Raw genomic sequence first — 18,844 nt, forward strand, 5'->3', positions numbered from 1 at the left:
TACAGGTGGGAAGCCCGCCTGGAAAGCAGATTAAAAACCAGGCTTGCTCTACTTCATGCCCGATTAAAAGCCTAACTGCCCCCATGGCGACTTCAAGCGGACTCGAAGCCATTGTTAGAGAGCTGCGCATTGCCGCCGCGAGTCTGCCTGGGGCGGATGTGTTGGAGACACGATTGGTCTGACAGTTCGCGGCGCAGGGAGACATACAGAAGTAACAGGCACTGGCAGCCAATGGTTTTGGGCAAGAACGGGTGGTGATGCACGTTTGGCAAGCGCGTTAGGTAACCGCCCGCCCTTAAGCCGCCCGTGTCACCGCTGAAACATACTACTATCCAGGCACTGCCACAACATGGACCGTCCATCAAAGCGACTGAAAGTGTCGCCTGAAAATGTGTTACACACTGAGGGTCGTGTGGAAGATCCTGAGAAGGAGAGTGCAGGTCGTCCAACCGGATTCACCGAGTATAATGGAAGACCCTTGAAATCACTAAGCAGGTCCATAACTCCTCCACCACGATCTTCGCAAACGCAATCTCTACATTTGAAACCACAGAAGAAGACAGTCGTTGACAATATCTCTGTGGCCAACCGTGAATCAAAGATTTGTGAGAAAAACAAGGCTGTGGGCAATGATCAACTCCCGACAATTATCCCGTCCCCCATTAAGCTCACTCACATTCGGGACTTGCCTGCGTCCTCTGGGAATAATGTCGACACAGTCAAGCTACGAGACATCTTGGGGGATCCGATGATCCGTGAATGTTGGCAATTTAATTACCTCTTCGATGTCGATTTTTTGATGAGCCAGTTCGACGAAGATGTGAGGAACCTCGTGCAGGTCAAGATTGTGCATGGATCCTGGAAAAAGGAAGCTCCAAACCGAATCGCAGTTGATGTAAGTTGAAGTAGAGTCATCAAGAACGACAGTTGCTTTAGAAAGTCGGTAACTGCCTGAAAACTATTTCCACATAGTACATCCCTGACTCTATTCTTCCGCCCCTCCTTCCCTGCCGGACAAGCTATCATCTGATGTCTTACTAACTACGGTTCAGGAAGCATGTGCTCGCTACCCAAACGTAGAGGCTATAACAGCTTACATGCCGGAACCCTTCGGGACGCACCATTCGAAGATGATGATTATGCTACGACACGACGATCTTGCACAGTAGGCCAATTCAGGACAAACCGATCAATGCATTCATCTAACGAGCTTACAGGGTCGTCATTCACACTGCGAACATGATCCCCGGAGACTGGGCAAACATGTGTCAGGCTGTCTGGCAATCCCCGTTGCTGCCTTTGATGTCGATCACTCCAGGCACTCAAGGCACTCCTGGCGTTGCATCCGCAGCGGTTGGCACTGGGGAGAGGTTCAAAAGAGACCTACTAGCATACCTTGAGGCTTATGGTGATAAGAAGACTGGTTCTCTGGTAAAACAGCTCAAAAAATATGACTTCAGCGCAATTCGCGCAGCGTTGGTGGCCAGTGTTCCTTCGAAACAGAGAATCAACAACATGGATTCCAAAAAGGCAGCATTCTGGGGCTGGCCGGCATTGAAAGACATTCTGCGACAGATACCGCTGGAGCAGACGGAGAGGGTCAGGGAGCCGTCTCGCAAGCCTCATGTTGTCATTCAGGTTCGAAGAGTTATCCCATGATCCTTTCTAATCTCGATGGTTTTATTGACTCAACCTTAAGCCGAAAACTAACGCGGATAGCTAGATATCATCAATTGCTTCTCTGGGTCAGACTGATAAATGGCTGAGGGAAGTTCTGTTTGATTCCTTGTGCCCAGCGTCGGTTCTGTCTTCTCCTGGCAATCGCAGTCGTCCCAAATACTCCATTATCTTTCCTACTCCTGATGAAATTCGCAGATCTCTTAATGGCTACGGCTCTGGTGGTTCGATTCATATGAAATTACAGAGCGCGACACAGCAGAAACAGCTCCAATACATGCGTCCGTATCTTTGCCAGTGGGCAGGAGACAGGGAAGATCCCACCGGTGATCCTATGCCTACGAGCAGAACGGGCCAGATACGCGAGACTCCGGCCGAGACTCGCGTACCGAAACAAGAGGCAGGCCGTCGAAGGGCAGCGCCGCACATCAAGACCTACATCCGCTTTTCGGACGCGGAGAAGATGGATCGCATCGATTGGGCAATGCTGACCTCTGCAAACCTCTCAACACAGGCTTGGGGAGCTGCACCTAACGCGAACGGGGAAGTCCGAATTTGCAGCTGGGAGATTGGAGTAATCGTGTGGCCGCGTCTGTTCGCGAAAGCTAACAACACTCACGTATCTTGCGGAGACGATGAGTCTTCAGATGATCGTCAAAGGGTTGAGATGGTACCCTGTTTCAAGAGCGATCTTCCAAAGTCAGTTGCCTCTGAGGAGAAACAGGAAGGAAGAAGAAAAGACAAATCTCCTTCCGTTATTGTTGGCTTTCGAATGCCTTATGATCTGCCATTGACACCCTACGCTCCAAATGACATGCCTTGGTGTGCGACAGCAACCTATTCGGAGCCTGACTGGCTGGGGCAGACTTGGGAAGGATAAACATAGACCAAGTGAAAAACATGGTGACAAAAAATGAGAATCAAGAAAGCGAGTCAGTGTTAATAAAGGAACAATTTAACTAACGTTCCTGCTTCTCTTGTCTCGAAAGAACAATCAATCAACCACTGATATCCTAATAATATCCAACCATCTAATTCCATTGTAATTAATCTTTCAACCTGTTAGCGTTTAAGGAGTCTCCATCACTTCCATTGTCCTGGATAGTTGCCGGCTGACACAGCCAGATCGCTTAACTCCCACCTGAACACCGACAGGGATTATCTTTACAGCCAGACAGGTCTCAACCAACATGGTATTAGATGTAGTTGTGCATATATACCTGTACTAGATACTTTCGTACAATGGAGACAATTGTCGTTTCGCATCACATCTCTTCATTGATTATCCTTCTCCTCCTGTAGCCGAAAGAAAACGAAAAAAAAAAGGTCTTGCATCTTTCACAGAACCAGCTGCTTTCCCAAGCTCTTAGTTGGTTCCATACTTGGCCTTGAGCTCTTCAACAAGCTCGATGTACTTCTTTTGCGCTTCTGTGGGAGTGATTCCGTCGTCGACAACCTTCTTCCAAGCGTTCCACTTGCCGCTTTCCTGTAATAGTGAAGGGTACATTGTTAGCTTCAATGCGCCAACGCTCTCTTGTGCGCTAGACCACGGAACGAGGAAGGGGAGGCGAAAGGCAGAATTGTTTGGCAAGGAAGGAGTATGCATACCCAAGGTTGCAAGACCGACGGTTTCTTGACCTCACTGAACGGCGGGTTCTGGAGGGCCTGCTTAAAGAGACCGTAGAGCTGTGCAATAAAAAAAAACGTTTAGTTAGCATTTCTCGTCCAATACTGGTTATAAATGAAACAAAACCAAGACAATGTGTGAAAAAGTCAACAGTCTAGTATGATCTCGTCCTATATTCAGCATGGGATCGAAGACCGGCCGTTCCAGCAACCCCCAACGACGAGTATCTGACCCTCAGCTGAGATAGGTAACAGATGTTGACCTGTGCGAAGAATGAAAATTTGTCTTACGCACCTGCTGCTTCTCATTAAGCGAGGGTTCCGTCTTAAGTGTCGAGGATTCCTTGAAGGCTTTCAGGAACGCCTTGGCAAGGGCCTCGTCGCCAGAGGCCTTCAAGGCATCATTGTAGACATCCTCGTCCTTGGGAGCCATGGTGTTCTATACGTATATATATTCGACCTCAGCTAAAAAAGGGGTACCTGCTGGTGGCGATAAAAAAACCAGTTAGTATCTGCTTCAAAAACACCATGTGTTGTCATGGGACGAAAAGGAGGGGCAAAGTGTCCGTCCCGCAAACAGAGAGAGCTTTCGTCCGATCTCCTTAAGAACACGAAGCGTTCTTTCTCTCTCTCCAATTGCATTCAAAAGGGAAACAGAAACTCACCAAGGATTGAATATATAGCACACTTCCGAGCAGAAACTTTCAAAATAGAAGCAAGAAGGAAGAAAGGAGGCAAAAAAAAAGGACACCTGGGGAAAATCTAGTTATTCAGCCGCGGGGATCATTTAATCGACGTAATATTTTAGCTCGATCCCGCCGGATGGTGGGGGAGGAAGGAGGGGTAGCCCACGCATCCGGAACCAGCGGACACTTGTTGACTGGGCAGAGAAATATATTAACCCCAACAGATATCTGGTTGGGTGTTAGATAAAACACTGTTTTTTAGTAGTAAGGAAAGATAGGTAACTCTCGGAAAGGCTGAGAAGTCACAATAATAATAATGGATAAAGTGCATATCATCATCATTGAGGAGCACGGATGCCCAGATGCAAAAATCACAGTGGAAACAACACTGGCCGACTCTCCTTCGGCCTACAAATTCAACAAAAAAAAGAGCTATATACACAAGATATAGTGGTCACCAAATTGACCACAAAACGCCACAACCCAATGCTATGTGAAGAAATGGGTATGATGAGAGTGACAGCAGTAGAACAAATATACATGAGGAAATCATATATCCTGTTCCAGATTCATGCCGAGTGACACACTCAGGAAGCAAGGATTGATAGAAAAAATCTATCCAGGAGGGAAATATGCAGTGAAAAAAAAAGCCAATTCAAGAGTCATCATCCCTATTTTCACCAATCCACAGCCCAGCCATTCTTGTTGAGGAAGTCTTCGCAGGCTTCTTTGAGTGCGTAATTCGGTCGTAAGTCGTCGACAGTCATGGGCACGCGAGTTATCGGGTCGACACCGGCACGCTCGATGTGCCTCACGATGTTGACGCGATCAAAGCTGTGGCCGGAAGGCGTGATCACAGGGTCGTGCATGACCTCAAAGGAGATGCCATCGATGAGATAATCCGGAACAACCTAAGCGACAACAGCTATTAGCAATCAAAAACCCGTCAAAAAAAGACGCAGGTTTCGAAGAAGAAGAGACTTACTCGTTCCTGGACTTCGCCATTGGTAGCGATGCGAAATGCTTCCCGCACATTCTGGATCTTCTTGTTCGCCTCTTCTTTGAGAGCCTTCTGATCCTCGTTGAATCCGATCTCACCGATCTCGCCCCTCTCCAGTTTCGCCTGCAGCTCGCCCAACTCCTTGTTCAGCTCCGCTTCGATCAGCTGCTCAACGCTGGCCAGGGTGTCGTTCATTTCCCGTAACCGCGCGGTCTCTTTGGCAGCCCAGATCTGCTGCTTCGCCCGGAGCACTATCCTCGAGAGATTTTCTGTCTGCGGGCTCTTCGCGGCAAGACTCGCTCTGTAGGCATCGATTGCGACATCGTATGCTTCCTGCGGTCGCTGGAGTTCCAGCAACGCCTGAGCCAAGTAGAAGGCGCTCTTTAGGCTGGCGGGGTTCTTGGGACCGTAGAGTTGGATGGCGGTGCGAGCGTCATGTTCCGCGCCGGCCCATTTCTCCAATTTCAGTCGAGAGACTGCGCGGTTCGTAAAGAAGCTGGGCTCTTTGGGGTTCCTCTGAATGCTGTAACAAAACAACGCATTGTTAGATCCACTGTTAATTTTGGAAGCAGGCTTCGAGGTGGGAGAGGGAGTGGTCGAACTCACGCCTGAGAAAACATATCCTCCGCACCGGCAAAGTCCCCCTCCTTGAAGAGCTGGTTGCCCTTCTCCTTGAGTTCAAACGACATTGCTGGAATCGAGGCCTAGACAGGGTTCACGCTAGTAACTGTGGGGGATCTCCGGAGTAGATCAGCTAATTCGAGCAGTGGGAGATCGGAAGGCGAGTCTGAATTTATGAAAGCGCGCAAAGATTGGCTGAATCAGAGCCTCGTGAGGGTGCTGGATGACGTCAAATCTGGGATGAGGCTCTGGAAGATTCAGGTACGCGGTTCTCAAAGGCGCATGTCATGGACAAAATTATCGACTAGTGGGTAGTGCTTATTTGATCGAATCTCGGAAACGTTGTATTATTGTTGCAACCGGCGAGCAAGAGGATGTTAATGCACAATCAGGCGCTCCCTTTGCGCACATTAATGGTACCCAGAAATGCAAGGTAACCACCACGACAGAGAATCGAAATGGTATCCTTACGGATGAGGACCCTCCATGTTAACAGTTAATGATCGCGTGTGTGTTATCCATCTTGGCTCCGACAGCGGCGCAGCCGCCACCTATCGAAGGGCGTAGACCTCCACGGAATCGTGGGCGGCAGGCCGATTTTAAAAAAAGCCCTGCCAACACCTGACTAATCTCAGCAGAACAAAAGACCACCCTGCACATTGCCGGATGCCTGCCTGGGATTCCACGTAAATACGAGAAAATGCACGGGTGCCTAAGCAGAAGCCAAATCTGGAATCTATTGTCATTCTACGTACCTGGGCCAAGATGGGGATGCTAGATGTCTGGTGTACTTTGCACGTGACCGAGACAGGCCTAAGTATATGGGATGAAAGACAAGAGAAGGTGCTATGGTACAGGAACCAATATCCAGCGGGAAAATTCTTGGTCCCGTCTGCTTCTCCAGGTCTCAAATACGAGTTTTAAGAGCGAGCCACGCAGCTTTCTGGTTCGCATTGGATGCCAGTCTCGGCAATGTATGAGTACAACCGTGAGGTCTCCCTAATATTAATAGGATTAAAGTCTATGTCATAGAAGAGCTTTCGTCTGAAAAAGAAGAGAATCCATGACGAATATGTATTCCTTGATTCCTTTCAGATTTTGTCTATCTCTATTGACACCCCCAAGATATTCAATAAGGGGTACAAAGCTATCCATCACAAGACATAGGAAATGGCTGTAAAAAGCGCGACAGGGCAAGATCAACTCGCCCCCTTTTGCATGCTTCCAATAACGCGCAAATTGTGGTATCATTTGCTCAAAAATCACTCGAGGCATCAATCGATGCCCGTCACACTGAAATGGCAATTCCGCGTAAGCGCGGGGAGTCCTGACAAGCCACTGTCAAGACATTGTATTCAAAGCGACCCCCTTTTTCCTCCGCAATCTGACAAAACGACGTCGCTGGGACATATCGCAAAGCCGGAATGACGAGTTCGGAGGTCGGGAACAGGCTTCGAGGACTGGATTTACTGGCCGCCGGCCAGCAGCTGCTTCTCGTAGTCGCAGATGGCCTGGACCTTGGCGGCGGAGGCGCTCTTGGGGTCGAAGCGGTAGGTGAGCCAGTCGAGGGCGAGCTTCTTGGCGAGCTCAATGCCAATGACGCGCTGGCCGAAGCAGAGGACCTGAGCGTTGTTGCTGAGGATGGAGCGCTCGACGGAGAAGGGGTCGTGGGCGGTCACGGCGCGAATGCCGGGAACCTTGTTGGCGGAGATGGCAACTCCGAGGCCAGTGCCGCAGATGAACAGGCCGCGGTCCGCCTTGCCTTCGGCGATGAGTTTGGCGCCCTGCACGGCGGGGTGAGGGTAGGCAGTCTTGTCGGAGGTCGAGTTGACGCCGACGTCGGTCACGGACTCGACCAGAGGGCTCTTCTCGAGCACGGCCTTGATGGTCTCCTTGTAGTCGTGACCAGCATCGTCACAGGCCATGACAATGCGGAGGGGCTTCAGGTCGGCGGCCATGGTGATGGAGGTGGTAGGAAACGGAGGAAACGAAGGTAAAAATAGTCGAATTTAATGAGGATATGTACAATATGACTTTCCGACTGTATCTCACCGAGGAGATTGTGGAAGAGAAAAAAAAAGAATTCATTTTGAGAGCGCTGCTCCACGTTTATATAACTATACCCCTCCTGAACCCTTGCCCCAGGTTCGCAGTTGTGGAGAGCGCAAGCCGTGGATCCGACAAAAGTCTACGGCATGATTTGCTGTGATGGTTCAAACGCCACACATAGATTGCTCCTGGCGGTGCATGCTCGTCCTGTAAACCTCCACCACGACAGAGGCCTGTCCCCTGTATGCAGCCGTCCGTGAATGAGAGCGCATGCGGGAGATGACTGCTGGGTCCAGTGCCCCGCGGTGTCGTCATAGATCGCTGTCGTGCAGCGGCCGATACTTGGCTGCCCGCAACTCGTCCCCACCATGTCGGGTCTTTTAGGACTCGAGAGATGCTGAGTCATTAATCTGCTGCTGGTAGGATAGAACCAAAGTGCAATTTGGGAGCATGCAAAGACGTGGGTTGGTGGAGAGGCCGTTTTGTACTCCGCATGCTCTGCTCCTGGTCCGGAGAGGACGTAACAGGAAGTAGGTAATAAACTACATACTAATGCGGTTACCTGAGAATGCCCTGTAATATTGCCAGTAAAACTGTAAGTATTCCTGCTTCTATCCTGAATCCTGATGAATTCAGGGTCCTTGGTGCCTCGAGGCCCTGCGTGCCTTCCGGCCGGGATGCTCAATGTGGATCTTCCGTGGGTCGGCGAGCCGCCGGGGGGCATTTCCTGGGTCGCATTGCAATCCCGTAATTAGCCCCATCGACAATCCCTGTAGGGTATGCGAAGGGCCGATTGTAATACTGTTACCGGTGTGTCTCCTTGTCCCCGAGCGGCAAAAATAATCAGAATCAGAATCAGAATCGCAGGCAACTACTGCGAGAGAGCAATCGGCTTGAGCTTCACGGAGGCGATTCATCTTCTCGGCGCCACTCCGGCGATTCTCCGATTATGGTCGGACGGCGTGGCTTGCCGCTTCGCAGACACGGCCCGACCGCCGATGCTTCCTCTCCAGACCAAAATAAAATAATATTCTAGAAGCAGAATGACCATCAGTATACTCTGTTCGCGGGTGCAGTTCTCACAGGTATTCATTCTAATACCGGGGTGGTACATGAAATACACCCCCTCTACGCGAGGTATCGTTTCTAGCCTCCAACCCCTCCATCTGCTTATCGATAAGCGCCGTCCTCCGCTCCTTCCCCGGACTACGGTCGTCCGCCCACAAAAGCGGGCTGTACAGCATACGGAGCACTCCTGCCCGACATCCCTGCTCTCTCCTTCACTTTCCTCCCCCGACGCTGCATGGCCTGGTAGCGGTGCGACGCTAGTCAATCGTTTTCTTTCAACGGTAGACATCACGTTTTCCCACATCCATTCAACAGCAGGATAGGGTGACATCATCGCGGGGTACAGCATCGCGGCCAGTTCGAGCCCTCTACGTACTAGGTAGGTGTATTGGGGTGACTATCTTCGTACTTCCTTCCCGCGTTCTTGAAGTGATTATCCCGCAATTCCCCCGGACAAAGCGCCAGTTAGGGGTTCGAGTCATTTTACCAAAGACTCGGCGACATAGATAGAAGGTAATCGCGGGAGAGAAACCTGGTTGACGAGCTAGTCAGTTACTAAAACGGAGCGATTTCGAGGCGCAGCAAGTATAGGAACGGATCAAAGAGGAAGGAATTTTAGAAAAAAAATGGCGACAAACAAAGGGGCGTATCCGAAACTCCCCCAAAAGCTCCTCCTCATCTCTCTGAAGATGTACTTTACCCCGTCCCGCACCCTGAACTACCTGCGCGGCCTGCTTGACCCAAAGAACGAAATCGTCGTCCCGAAGAACCGATCCAAGATCCTCCTCGCCCTGATCCCCGACTTCCTCACCGTCTACCCAAGCGCGGAGATCATTCGGGATTGGCAATCGAATCTTCCGGATGCCAATGATCCCAACCAGCCGCCGCTATTCTTGTTGGGAGCCCAGGACTCCTTCTGGGAACCGCTGGGCGCCTATACCGGTGAGGTCTCACCACTCGCACTCCGTGAGGTGGGCGTATCCATCGTCGAGTTGGGCCACGCCGAGCGGCGTTCGATCTTCGGGGAAACGGACGAGCAGACTGCCAAAAAGGCCGCTGCAGTCTCTGCACAAGGCTTAATACCGCTTGTGTGTATCGGAGAAGTGAGTCCTCCGGGCCCAGTGGCATCTGAAGCTATTGGCCTCGCCGTTCGCGAATGTGAGGTCCAGGTCCGCGCAGTGTTGGACGCCATTCCGGCAGATGCACCGGTGATCTTTGCATATGAACCCGTATGGGCGATCGGCAAACCCGCCCCAGCCGGCGTGGACCACATCTCTGCCGTCGTAGACGGCATTCGGGCCGTCATCGGGAAACGGGAAGGTGACGTCAAGGTTCTATATGGCGGCAGCGCAGGCCCCGGTCTTTGGGGCAAAGGAGGCCTTGGTAAAGCCGTGGACGGAATGTTCCTGGGCAGATTCGCCCACGAAATCGAGGGCGTTAGGAAAGTTGTGAGAGAGGTCGAAGAGAGCCTCTGAAGGATGACATAATAAAATCCAACTGCATGCATTTGCCCAAAGACGAAGGCGGCATTTTGGAGACATAATAATGATATAAACAGTATGTAGTGAGTTATCTTTAGAGTGCATAAGGATATCATGAATGCATCAATTATGTGATCCGCTGGCTCAATTCAATTAAAGAAGTTACACGCCCTTTCGAATGCTTCAATTATCATTATCGCTTACCACCATCTATTCACTGGAACGCTGTGTATATTTCTTCTTCTATCATTCAAGAGAGAAAAAAAGCACCAACTAACTGTTCATATTTATCGAGAGATTCTCTCGTCTATTTTTGTTCCTTTTCCGCACGCAATTCATTCTTGACTCGCGTGACGGTCCCAACTCCACCGTACACAACAGCGGTGTACATCATTGCGACAGAGGCACCCGCATCAAGGACAGCTTGCGCCTGTTTCCCGTTGGTGATACCGCCAGAGGCAAAGATCACCTTGGGTCCCTCCTGACTGTCAAGCATGGCACGATACCGCGCTACGAGGGCCACAGTGCGGTCGAACAGCTGAGGGCCGGAGTACCCGCCCGTCTCCTTGAGGACATCCTGTTCACTCGGGGGGAGAACGAATCCCTTTGGCAGCGGATCCGGTCGGCGGTTCGTCGTGTTTCCCACGATGACTCCGTCGACTCCCGACTCGCGCACCGCGTGGCAAATTCCTGCAACCTGCTCGCCCGAGTCTTCGTCCGGGCTCACTTTCACCATCACGTACGGCTTTGTCTTGCGATCGGTCTTCTTGGCTGCGTCTACGACGCCCTTCAGGATCGCTGTGAGCGGCGCTGTAGCCTGCAGATCGCGCAGGCCAGGAGTGTTCGGACTGGAGACATTGACCACCAGAATGTCTGCATACTTGCCCAACCGCTCAACGCAATATACATAGTCCCGCGTCACGGCTTCGATGTCTGACTCGGGAGTGATCTTGTTTTTCGCGATCTGGACCGCCAGGAGTTTGCCCTCTTTCAGACTTCCCGGGGGAACACCCGCCTCGCCATTCAACACGCGCTCTTCCGCAATGTCATGAAGACCAAAGCCATTGGCGTAGGCAAAGGCGCGAACACGCTCTTTCAGTACAGCAGCCATGTGGTCGGCTCCCAGGGAATTGAGACCATACCGGTTTATCATGGCAGACTGCGAAGGAAGTCTGAACACACGAGGCTTTGGATTTCCTTCCTGGGGCAACGGCGTCGTTCCTCCCACTTCGACAATAGCCGGGCCCAACGCGAACAGAGGATCAGGGATGTCGGCGTGCTTGTCTAGGCCACCTGAGATTCCAATTGGATTGGAAAGAGTGTATCCGAAGACCTGATAAAAAGAAAAAGCTTCTGAGCAAGACAGTCCTAGCAGTCGTCTGCATGACAGGAAAATAATACCTCAGTTGACAAGCTGCCATCCTGGTCAGGACCGTCCCGCTCCCGGGGATGAAGCCCTAAATTGTATAACTTCTTGAGAGCAGCCACTCCAGCATGATGTGCATCCTCAGCATCTGGATAAATCCACCGGATGAGCGGGACCACAACGTATCGGTGTACACTGGCTCTGGTATCCGTGAGATAGAAGTATCCCCCCACGATGACGATGGCTAGCGACGTGCGGAAGAGGGCTTTTCTGAAGCTATTATTATTACCCGTCGTCTTCGTCCTGATGGGTTGTTCGCTGGACGTCTCTGCAGTCGAAGCATTTCTTACGCTTGTTCGTGGCAGAGAACTGCGCTGCAGCTGTTGCAGGAGGTACGGCCGATGGCAGCGGCGGGGAAATGCCAGTGCGGGAGATCTCGGGTTCAGAGGGAGCGGCCGGAAAACGAAGCGAGCAGAGCTTGCGGTCATGGCGATTTAAATATAATAAATTGAGTCGCTAGAGAAACATCGGATAAATTTATAGTTAAACGATCTGTTAGAAGAAAGAAGAGTGTCAGCACGGCATGTATGTACTCCGTACAGGTTATGTAGATGTATCCAGTCGTTCAACCGAAACCTTCACGAGGGGCAAACGCAATTGAAGCAGAACTCTGAACCCATGACTGTCTAAGACGCATTACTTACAGATATCAATCCAATTAGCCTTAAAAAGCACCGCCCAAGAACCAGGACACAAACTCAGCTGCTCACATTGGACATCTCAACGTCCATCCACGAAGAGAGGTTCCGGCAATTGAAGCGCTTCTGTTGCTGCCGCTCTTCCCTTGACGCGGGCTTTCAAAGGCGGTGATATTTTTTCTGCCGGCAGAACTGGAACAGTGACGTATCGAGCGGTGAGGCTAAATTTAAGGGGACTTTTCGATCTTCAACAATCAAACTACAGCAGTGAATTGCGCACTCCCCTTCGATTCCTCTGCCATGCCTCAGATGCATTTTTAAGCGATTTGAGGGAATTTGGCTTGGCTTGAAACGGCACGTGAGTCGTAACTGCCTCATCGGGGAAAGGCTCGTATTCGCCAAACTTGCTTGCTGTGGGAGTAGCACTGCTCAGCCATGCCAGCAATGCAACATGGAACGCCTTGGGCGTCTTTATCGCTCATAAGAGAGAATTACTTTAGTGTGATACTTGCCAGCCAAGCCTCACAAGTCTGAGAGATGCATTTGTCGAATGCAATTGCAGATAATCTGATCAGTCACAAGCATCGCAAATATATTGCCAAGATTTCCTCTATCTCCAGTTGAATGTGAAAAATGGTTTGCATACTTATTATGACTTGCGTTAGGCTATCTGAAAAATACCTTTCGCAAGCAGTCTCAGCCTTGAACGCTATGGTACGGATGGAAGATGTTTCATAGAGAAAATCCAGTGGACACAGCTAGATTGGAGATTTTGAACCTGCTGCCCAACAATAATTATTATTATTCCTTCTTGAGCAAAGTTCATCTGTCTGGTGAAAAGAGAGCTAGATCTGGATGCTTGTAGCTTAGATTATCTGATTATTAGCTGGTGTGGGGCCTCCAAGGCTGATTCTGGTCTTGTTAACGTGCGTTAAGAAGCCGCGTCATTGAATAGAATAGTCAATAAGCCCCGGCATAGCACCTCGGCAGTATCCCTGTCAGTCCTTCTCTATCGGTCACACGGTGCATGATCAAGAACCAGGATGAAGGTCTAGCAAGCATCCCCTGACAACATGGAGCGGAATGATTCGAGATTGATCAGTAAAAGTTTGTGACAGAGTGCACTATTTACTAGTAGACAAGCATGTATTATTGACATAGATTCCCCCTGATTAATGAGGGTACAGACCTTGACAGAGCTACCCAGATACATCGCATATACTCTGCCCCCTTTAAGAACTACGTAACTGCCACTAGCTATACTATGTGGAGCACTTGAATGTCTGATGCAATCTGGATTGACGGAACTCAGTGCACATCTGGCAAGATTGCGCGTCATTAATTCTTTAGGAGATTTTATCAGTATATACAGAGTACTTAAACAGTCTCAGGGGCCAAAGAATTTTCCGGTTGGGGCCGGCTTGACGGGGCCATGCTTCCAGCCCGTCCGGTTCGACAGCAGCTGGCGATCTTCGCTGAGTGGATCGAGCTAAACAAAGATTCACTCCGCAGCGTTGTATCTGGCGTGATCGCCTAAAATTCCTTGGAAATCCTACCGTTACCCTAACAGGGGCAGAAACCCATGTAGCAGGTTGTTTTGACCGGTCGATCACTGCCGATCTGCCATGAGCTCCAACTTGTGGATTTCGAGCTTCCACTTCGGACCGCACGTCTTGATAAGAGGCAAATGCATATATATCTCGACTGTTGCAATGTGCCGGAGGACCGTTCGTACAGCAGTCGCACTTGCGAGAAGCTACGATCACTCTCCAGGATAGCCAGCTTCTCAGTTGAATGCCTCTGGTAGCTATGAGGGCTTTGTCCGTCTCCCTCTCTTTGCTCGCCATGCTGGCCGGCAGCGCACTGGTACGATCCGAACCGATTCCGGATTATGCGTTGAAGTACGCTCCCTACACGCATCTCTACAGCGGGGAGTCGTGGTGGCCGTCCGACATCTCGACCCATCTCCAGAATACCATCCCCGAGGCCAACTCCACCGTTCTTGGACCGGCCGGAAGTGCGACGGTGAAGAATCTGGATACGTATCCTTCCAACGATGTATATCTCACTTCCAAGGACAACGTTTTCGACAACCCTGCGTGGCTGCTGTCTACGGACAACAAGCCGGACAGCAATGGGTACTCCAAAGCCCCGGCGACTCTGATCGCCGTCGACAAAGGCAACGGCACCGTTGACGTGTTTTACTTTTATTTCTACTCTTACAACCATGGCAACGAGTACGAAGAACCTCCATCCCCAAGCATGTTAGACAACGACAGCTGATGATCTCGCAGCTTCCTGAACAAAACCTATGGTAACCACGTCGGTGACTGGGAGCACACCATGGTGCGATACTTCAATGGAACTCCTGCATACATCTATCTCTCCGCACACGATGGCGGAAGAGCGTATAACTACTCGGCTCTCGAGCAAACGGACGGTCGTGCAACAACCTACGTCGCTGTTGGGACCCATGCGAACTACGCAACCGCCGGCCAGCAGGATTACGACTTGCCATTCGGCCTGCTTCATGACACGACGGACAAGGGACCTTTCTGGGATGTTACGCAGAACTATCGAGGGTAAGATAGTGGCCACTCGGCCAGCTGACAATGTAGATTCAAGTCTGACTGACTTTTTTCTTCTCTTCAACATGTTTAGATTCTGGTTTGACAACAGCACCCAGACCTTCAGCTCAGCCGGCGGCAAGTCTACCGGCGGCGAAGAGCAAGCGTCAGAGGGTGCAGACTGGCTGAAATGGTTGGGCTATTGGGGAGATGAACAGTATCCCGACACCGACCCGCGACAATACTGCATCTTGGACATCGAGTGCGCCTTTGTCAGTGGACCCACCGGTCCTATAGCTAAGAATCTGGGACGCACTGCAGTGTGCCAAAAGGAGGACGATTGCAAGATTGAGGACTCGCTGTGAAGAGCTTTCTCTGGTTCACTTGGAGTCTCATGCCCGCACGTCTATGGGAGATCGGATCTTCATGCACGTACGCAATATGAGTGACCTAGGTTATGCATGCAGCTAGAACGATGTGACGTTGAAACGTGCGTCTGGAAGCTAATGCCTATTCTGAGCCACTTGCGGCGATTTTATAGAGTATTAATAATAATTATGATTCTATCCCAAAAAGGTTCTGAAGATCTGCAAGTAACTTGCTTCAACTTTTAACCGACGGAATACTTCCGCCGCTGCATCTGGTGCTGACAAAGATCACCCACTTCTAGAATGGATTCAATAGTATATATAGGAAACCAATATAATTCTTTTGTCTTTCCAAACATCGAGTAAATAACAGAAGACAAGCGCAAGACTGATAAAAGAACTGCATCCCAATCATGGCTAGATTAATCGCTGTGACGGGCGCCACTGGCAACCAAGGTGCGTTGCGTCCAGCTTCCTTGTAATCAAACTAACTATTCAGGAAGCTCAGAAATTCTTTTTTTTCTAACCACAAGAAATAAATAGGTGGCTCGGTTGCCAAGCTTCTCCTCCAATTCCCCGAACTATATCGCGTGCGGGCTCTGACGCGCAACCCGGACTCGGAACCCGCGAAGAAGCTGGCCCAATTGGGCGCTGAAATCGTCAAAGCTGATCTCACGGCCCCTTCGGATCTCCCACCTGCTCTACGTGGATGCTGGGGAGTGTTTGGAGTGACGAACTTCTACGATACGGTACTAATAGCACCTCCCATCGTTGAACAACAAGGCAAAGTTTGGAATGACACTAAATGAAGACATAGAAAATCAAGGACGATCCTGGCAGCGAGGAGCAGCAGGGGAAGAACCTGGCCAAAGCCGCCCTCGAAGAAGGAGTCCAATGTTTCGTATGGAGCACCCTGCCGAGTTCTGCGAAATTGTCAGCCGGTCAGTTGGTCTCTCGGATCTATGAGGGTGAGTCTTGTCAAAAGGCAAATGGGATGATGTCAACTGGTGCTGACAGAAGTCCAGGAAAGCACCATGTCGACGACTATATCCGCGAGACGGGGTTGCCAGCTACGTTTGTCTACACGGGCAACTTTTACGAGAACATGGTTTTCAGAAGCCATGTGCAGTATGACAGTGAGAAAGATGTAATCGAATTCCGGCAGCCGATCATTTTGCCGGAGACAAAGTGTACGTACGAGTCATTCTCCTTGCGTGTTTCAAAGGGACAATTGACTGACGAAGCACACCATTTCAGTGGCCATGTTGTACGTTGAAAAGGACCTGGCGGCAATCGTCAAAGCCATCTTCGATAATTGGGACTCGAAGCGAGAAAAGCTTCTGCATAGCTACCTTTACGCTTCAAACGCGAGGGTAGCACCTACGGACATCACGTCAGCGATTGAGAAAAGTAAGTCGTTTCCCCTCGACTCTACTCGAAGAATAAGATCTGCATATTGACATGTTTTCGCCCCTCTCAACGCTTCAAGTCTCCGGCAAGCGCACGATATATACAGTCATCCCAACTACCGGGGTTCCGGATCGAGACATTATGTTTCAGCTCTACAACCGCGTTGGCATGTATCCGGGGAAGGAGATACCGGATGAGAACGTTCTTGCGCTCGGCGTCAAATTGCACTCTGTGGAGGATTTTATTCGCGACAGGTTGCTCCCGCACCTCGGGTTGCAGTCTGTGAATTGATCTGGAGATGATCAATGAAAAAAAAGGCAGTTGGTATAGGATATATCTGGTGAAAAGCATTTAAATCACCAAACTTTACTTGGATTATAAGGAGAATAAAGTCAATATTTTCTCGACATAACGTAAGGGCGTGGAAAGACGAAAGGTTCTCGCATTATTCGGCAAAAACCAAGAACGAACCCTAAGGATGGCGATTGCATTTCAGGACATCCAGGACATCGACATCGAATCTGTCTAGAACTACAAATACAATCAAAACTGTTCTAACAAGATTCTCGCCACCAACAACAACCTTAAGTTTGGAGATATACTTTCCACTGCGTGCGATCCGGATACTCAAGCATACCTTCACTGTGACGTCAAAAAGCTACTCAGTCAATCCAAACCCAACGTTCTCCAATTCCCTCCTCAATTCCAATGTTCCAGATAACGAAGAAAACACCATATTCCTTATTACTTAATAAAAATACTTCCCCCAAAATGGCATCCTACCTAATCACCGGTGCTTCGTGCGGTCTCGGATTAGCGTTGGTGAAGGTCCTCCTGGATGAATCACCAGAGAAGATCTTCCAGGTCATCGCCACGTGTCGAGAGGAAAGCCCGGATCTGCGGAAACTCAAGCAGGACAATAAGGACCGTCTGTTCGTGGTCGGGATGAATATCATGGAGGAGGACAGCATCCGACAGGCGGTGGCCCAGGTCGAGGAGATTACGGGGAAGGGGTTGGATATCCTGATCAACAATGCTGGCATCATGAATGAGACTCTGGGTGGTATCACCGAGATGTATGTCTGTCCGTCTGTTTTAAGACAACGTTGTTTATGACTTACATCGACTGCAGGAATGATCTTGTGCCCACTTTCTGTGCCAACGTCAACAGCGTCCATCTCGTGACGAGGGCGTTTCTGCCATTGTTGCGTAACGGGAAGGAGAGAAAAGTGCTCAACATGTAAGGCTTGTTTTCCCCCAAAGTAATCATTTTCTCACATCACCAGTTCTTCGTCTATGGGATCCATTGCTCTGGCTTCCCAATACACTAATCAGGCAGCTCCGGCATACAAAATCTCAAAGACAGCCTTGAACATGCTCACCGTGCAATATGCCCTCGAATTCGGCAAAGAAGGACTGATCTTCATTCTCGCGAACCCCGGAGTAAGTATTCCAACTAGAAAACAAGATATGTGAGTGACTAATCCCAGTCCACTCGACTAGTGGCTGCAAACCGATCTCTGCTCTACAGCGGCAGACCTGCCAGCAGGAACTGGGGCAAAGGCTGTCTTGGAGATCCTGCACAACGCCTCGGCGAATGACAATGGCCGTTTCTTCAACATCAACGTTCCTACTTGGACACCCCAGCCGGGTCAGAACGAGTATAGGGGAGGCATCATCCCATGGTAGATCAGAGAAAACTCTCTTCAACACGATTTTCTGGAAAGAATACCTTAGAAAGCTGTTTGTTCTTTCTTGATGATAAATAGTACGAACGGTGCCTGAAAATCAACCTGTGGAGATAGAAGTCTTTGCCTTTAAAATTGAAACTTGAGATTGAAACTCAGATCCAGTTTATTAGATTAGGTAGTAAGGATGTTTTTTCAGGAGCAGACCCCTACCACTCAGGCACGAACCACACCTCCACCTAAGATCTGTGTTACTTGGCGGGCATTGCGCAAGCCTTTCTACCAAAGTGACACGATAGATAGAGTCATGCTCCAATTGATCTGTCTTGAAGCAAAGAGCCCCAATCGGAAGGTAGGATGGATAGAACTGAGTGCCCAAGGCGTCCAGACTATCGAGTCTCTGTCATTCGTGCAGCAGGAATCACATGTTGAGCACGGGACGCGCCGTCTGGGGAAGGAAGGACCCATGTCAAGGATCAGAAAAGAATTGTCTGAGAGAAGAAGATACCTTCCGATCTTCACATCACGAATGCTCTTTC

General features: G+C 50.1%; 9 protein-coding genes across 9 annotated transcripts; 5 read left to right on the forward strand and 4 right to left on the reverse strand.

Moving 5' to 3' along the window:
* Nucleotides 1-349: 349 nt before the first annotated feature.
* Nucleotides 350-2,557, forward strand: T310_1500 (Tyrosyl-DNA phosphodiesterase; the record flags this gene model as incomplete). Its single annotated transcript, XM_013475629.1, has 4 exons — nucleotides 350-895; nucleotides 1,053-1,165; nucleotides 1,218-1,638; nucleotides 1,724-2,557. 4 exons carry the CDS (start codon nucleotides 350-352, stop codon nucleotides 2,555-2,557), a joined length of 1,914 nt encoding a protein of 637 aa, XP_013331083.1.
* A 486-nt stretch (nucleotides 2,558-3,043) lies between these two features.
* On the reverse strand, nucleotides 3,044-3,736 carry T310_1501 (uncharacterized protein; the record flags this gene model as incomplete). Its single annotated transcript, XM_013475630.1, has 3 exons — nucleotides 3,044-3,163; nucleotides 3,286-3,363; nucleotides 3,599-3,736. The coding sequence occupies 3 exons, from the start codon at nucleotides 3,734-3,736 to the stop codon at nucleotides 3,044-3,046; spliced, it is 336 nt and encodes a 111-aa protein (XP_013331084.1).
* A 930-nt stretch (nucleotides 3,737-4,666) lies between these two features.
* On the reverse strand, nucleotides 4,667-5,678 carry T310_1502 (U-box domain protein; the record flags this gene model as incomplete). Its single annotated transcript, XM_013475631.1, has 3 exons — nucleotides 4,667-4,900; nucleotides 4,975-5,512; nucleotides 5,596-5,678. The coding sequence occupies 3 exons, from the start codon at nucleotides 5,676-5,678 to the stop codon at nucleotides 4,667-4,669; spliced, it is 855 nt and encodes a 284-aa protein (XP_013331085.1).
* Nucleotides 5,679-7,076: 1,398 nt separating this feature from the next.
* Nucleotides 7,077-7,568, reverse strand: T310_1503 (Galactose-6-phosphate isomerase; the record flags this gene model as incomplete). Its single annotated transcript, XM_013475632.1, has 1 exon — nucleotides 7,077-7,568. The coding sequence occupies one exon, from the start codon at nucleotides 7,566-7,568 to the stop codon at nucleotides 7,077-7,079; it is 492 nt and encodes a 163-aa protein (XP_013331086.1).
* Nucleotides 7,569-9,353: 1,785 nt separating this feature from the next.
* On the forward strand, nucleotides 9,354-10,202 carry T310_1504 (Triose-phosphate isomerase; the record flags this gene model as incomplete). The annotated part of the gene is made up of 1 exon (XM_013475633.1): nucleotides 9,354-10,202. The coding sequence occupies one exon, from the start codon at nucleotides 9,354-9,356 to the stop codon at nucleotides 10,200-10,202; it is 849 nt and encodes a 282-aa protein (XP_013331087.1).
* A 313-nt stretch (nucleotides 10,203-10,515) lies between these two features.
* T310_1505 (Dihydroorotate dehydrogenase (NAD(+))) lies at nucleotides 10,516-12,062 on the reverse strand (the record flags this gene model as incomplete). The annotated part of the gene is made up of 2 exons (XM_013475634.1): nucleotides 10,516-11,541; nucleotides 11,610-12,062. 2 exons carry the CDS (start codon nucleotides 12,060-12,062, stop codon nucleotides 10,516-10,518), a joined length of 1,479 nt encoding a protein of 492 aa, XP_013331088.1.
* Nucleotides 12,063-14,081: 2,019 nt separating this feature from the next.
* T310_1506 (uncharacterized protein) lies at nucleotides 14,082-15,204 on the forward strand (the record flags this gene model as incomplete). The annotated part of the gene is made up of 3 exons (XM_013475635.1): nucleotides 14,082-14,536; nucleotides 14,567-14,854; nucleotides 14,934-15,204. The coding sequence occupies 3 exons, from the start codon at nucleotides 14,082-14,084 to the stop codon at nucleotides 15,202-15,204; spliced, it is 1,014 nt and encodes a 337-aa protein (XP_013331089.1).
* Nucleotides 15,205-15,620: 416 nt separating this feature from the next.
* T310_1507 (uncharacterized protein) lies at nucleotides 15,621-16,908 on the forward strand (the record flags this gene model as incomplete). Its single annotated transcript, XM_013475636.1, has 6 exons — nucleotides 15,621-15,663; nucleotides 15,751-15,956; nucleotides 16,025-16,175; nucleotides 16,233-16,397; nucleotides 16,465-16,617; nucleotides 16,697-16,908. 6 exons carry the CDS (start codon nucleotides 15,621-15,623, stop codon nucleotides 16,906-16,908), a joined length of 930 nt encoding a protein of 309 aa, XP_013331090.1.
* Nucleotides 16,909-17,388: 480 nt separating this feature from the next.
* Nucleotides 17,389-18,306, forward strand: T310_1508 (short-chain dehydrogenase; the record flags this gene model as incomplete). Its single annotated transcript, XM_013475637.1, has 4 exons — nucleotides 17,389-17,693; nucleotides 17,750-17,857; nucleotides 17,904-18,060; nucleotides 18,121-18,306. The coding sequence occupies 4 exons, from the start codon at nucleotides 17,389-17,391 to the stop codon at nucleotides 18,304-18,306; spliced, it is 756 nt and encodes a 251-aa protein (XP_013331091.1).
* Nucleotides 18,307-18,844: the final 538 nt, after the last annotated feature.

The sequence above is a fragment of the Rasamsonia emersonii genome (genome assembly GCF_000968595.1).
Source record: "Rasamsonia emersonii CBS 393.64 chromosome Unknown ctg1118621759991, whole genome shotgun sequence".
Lineage (NCBI taxonomy): Eukaryota > Fungi > Ascomycota > Eurotiomycetes > Eurotiales > Trichocomaceae > Rasamsonia > Rasamsonia emersonii.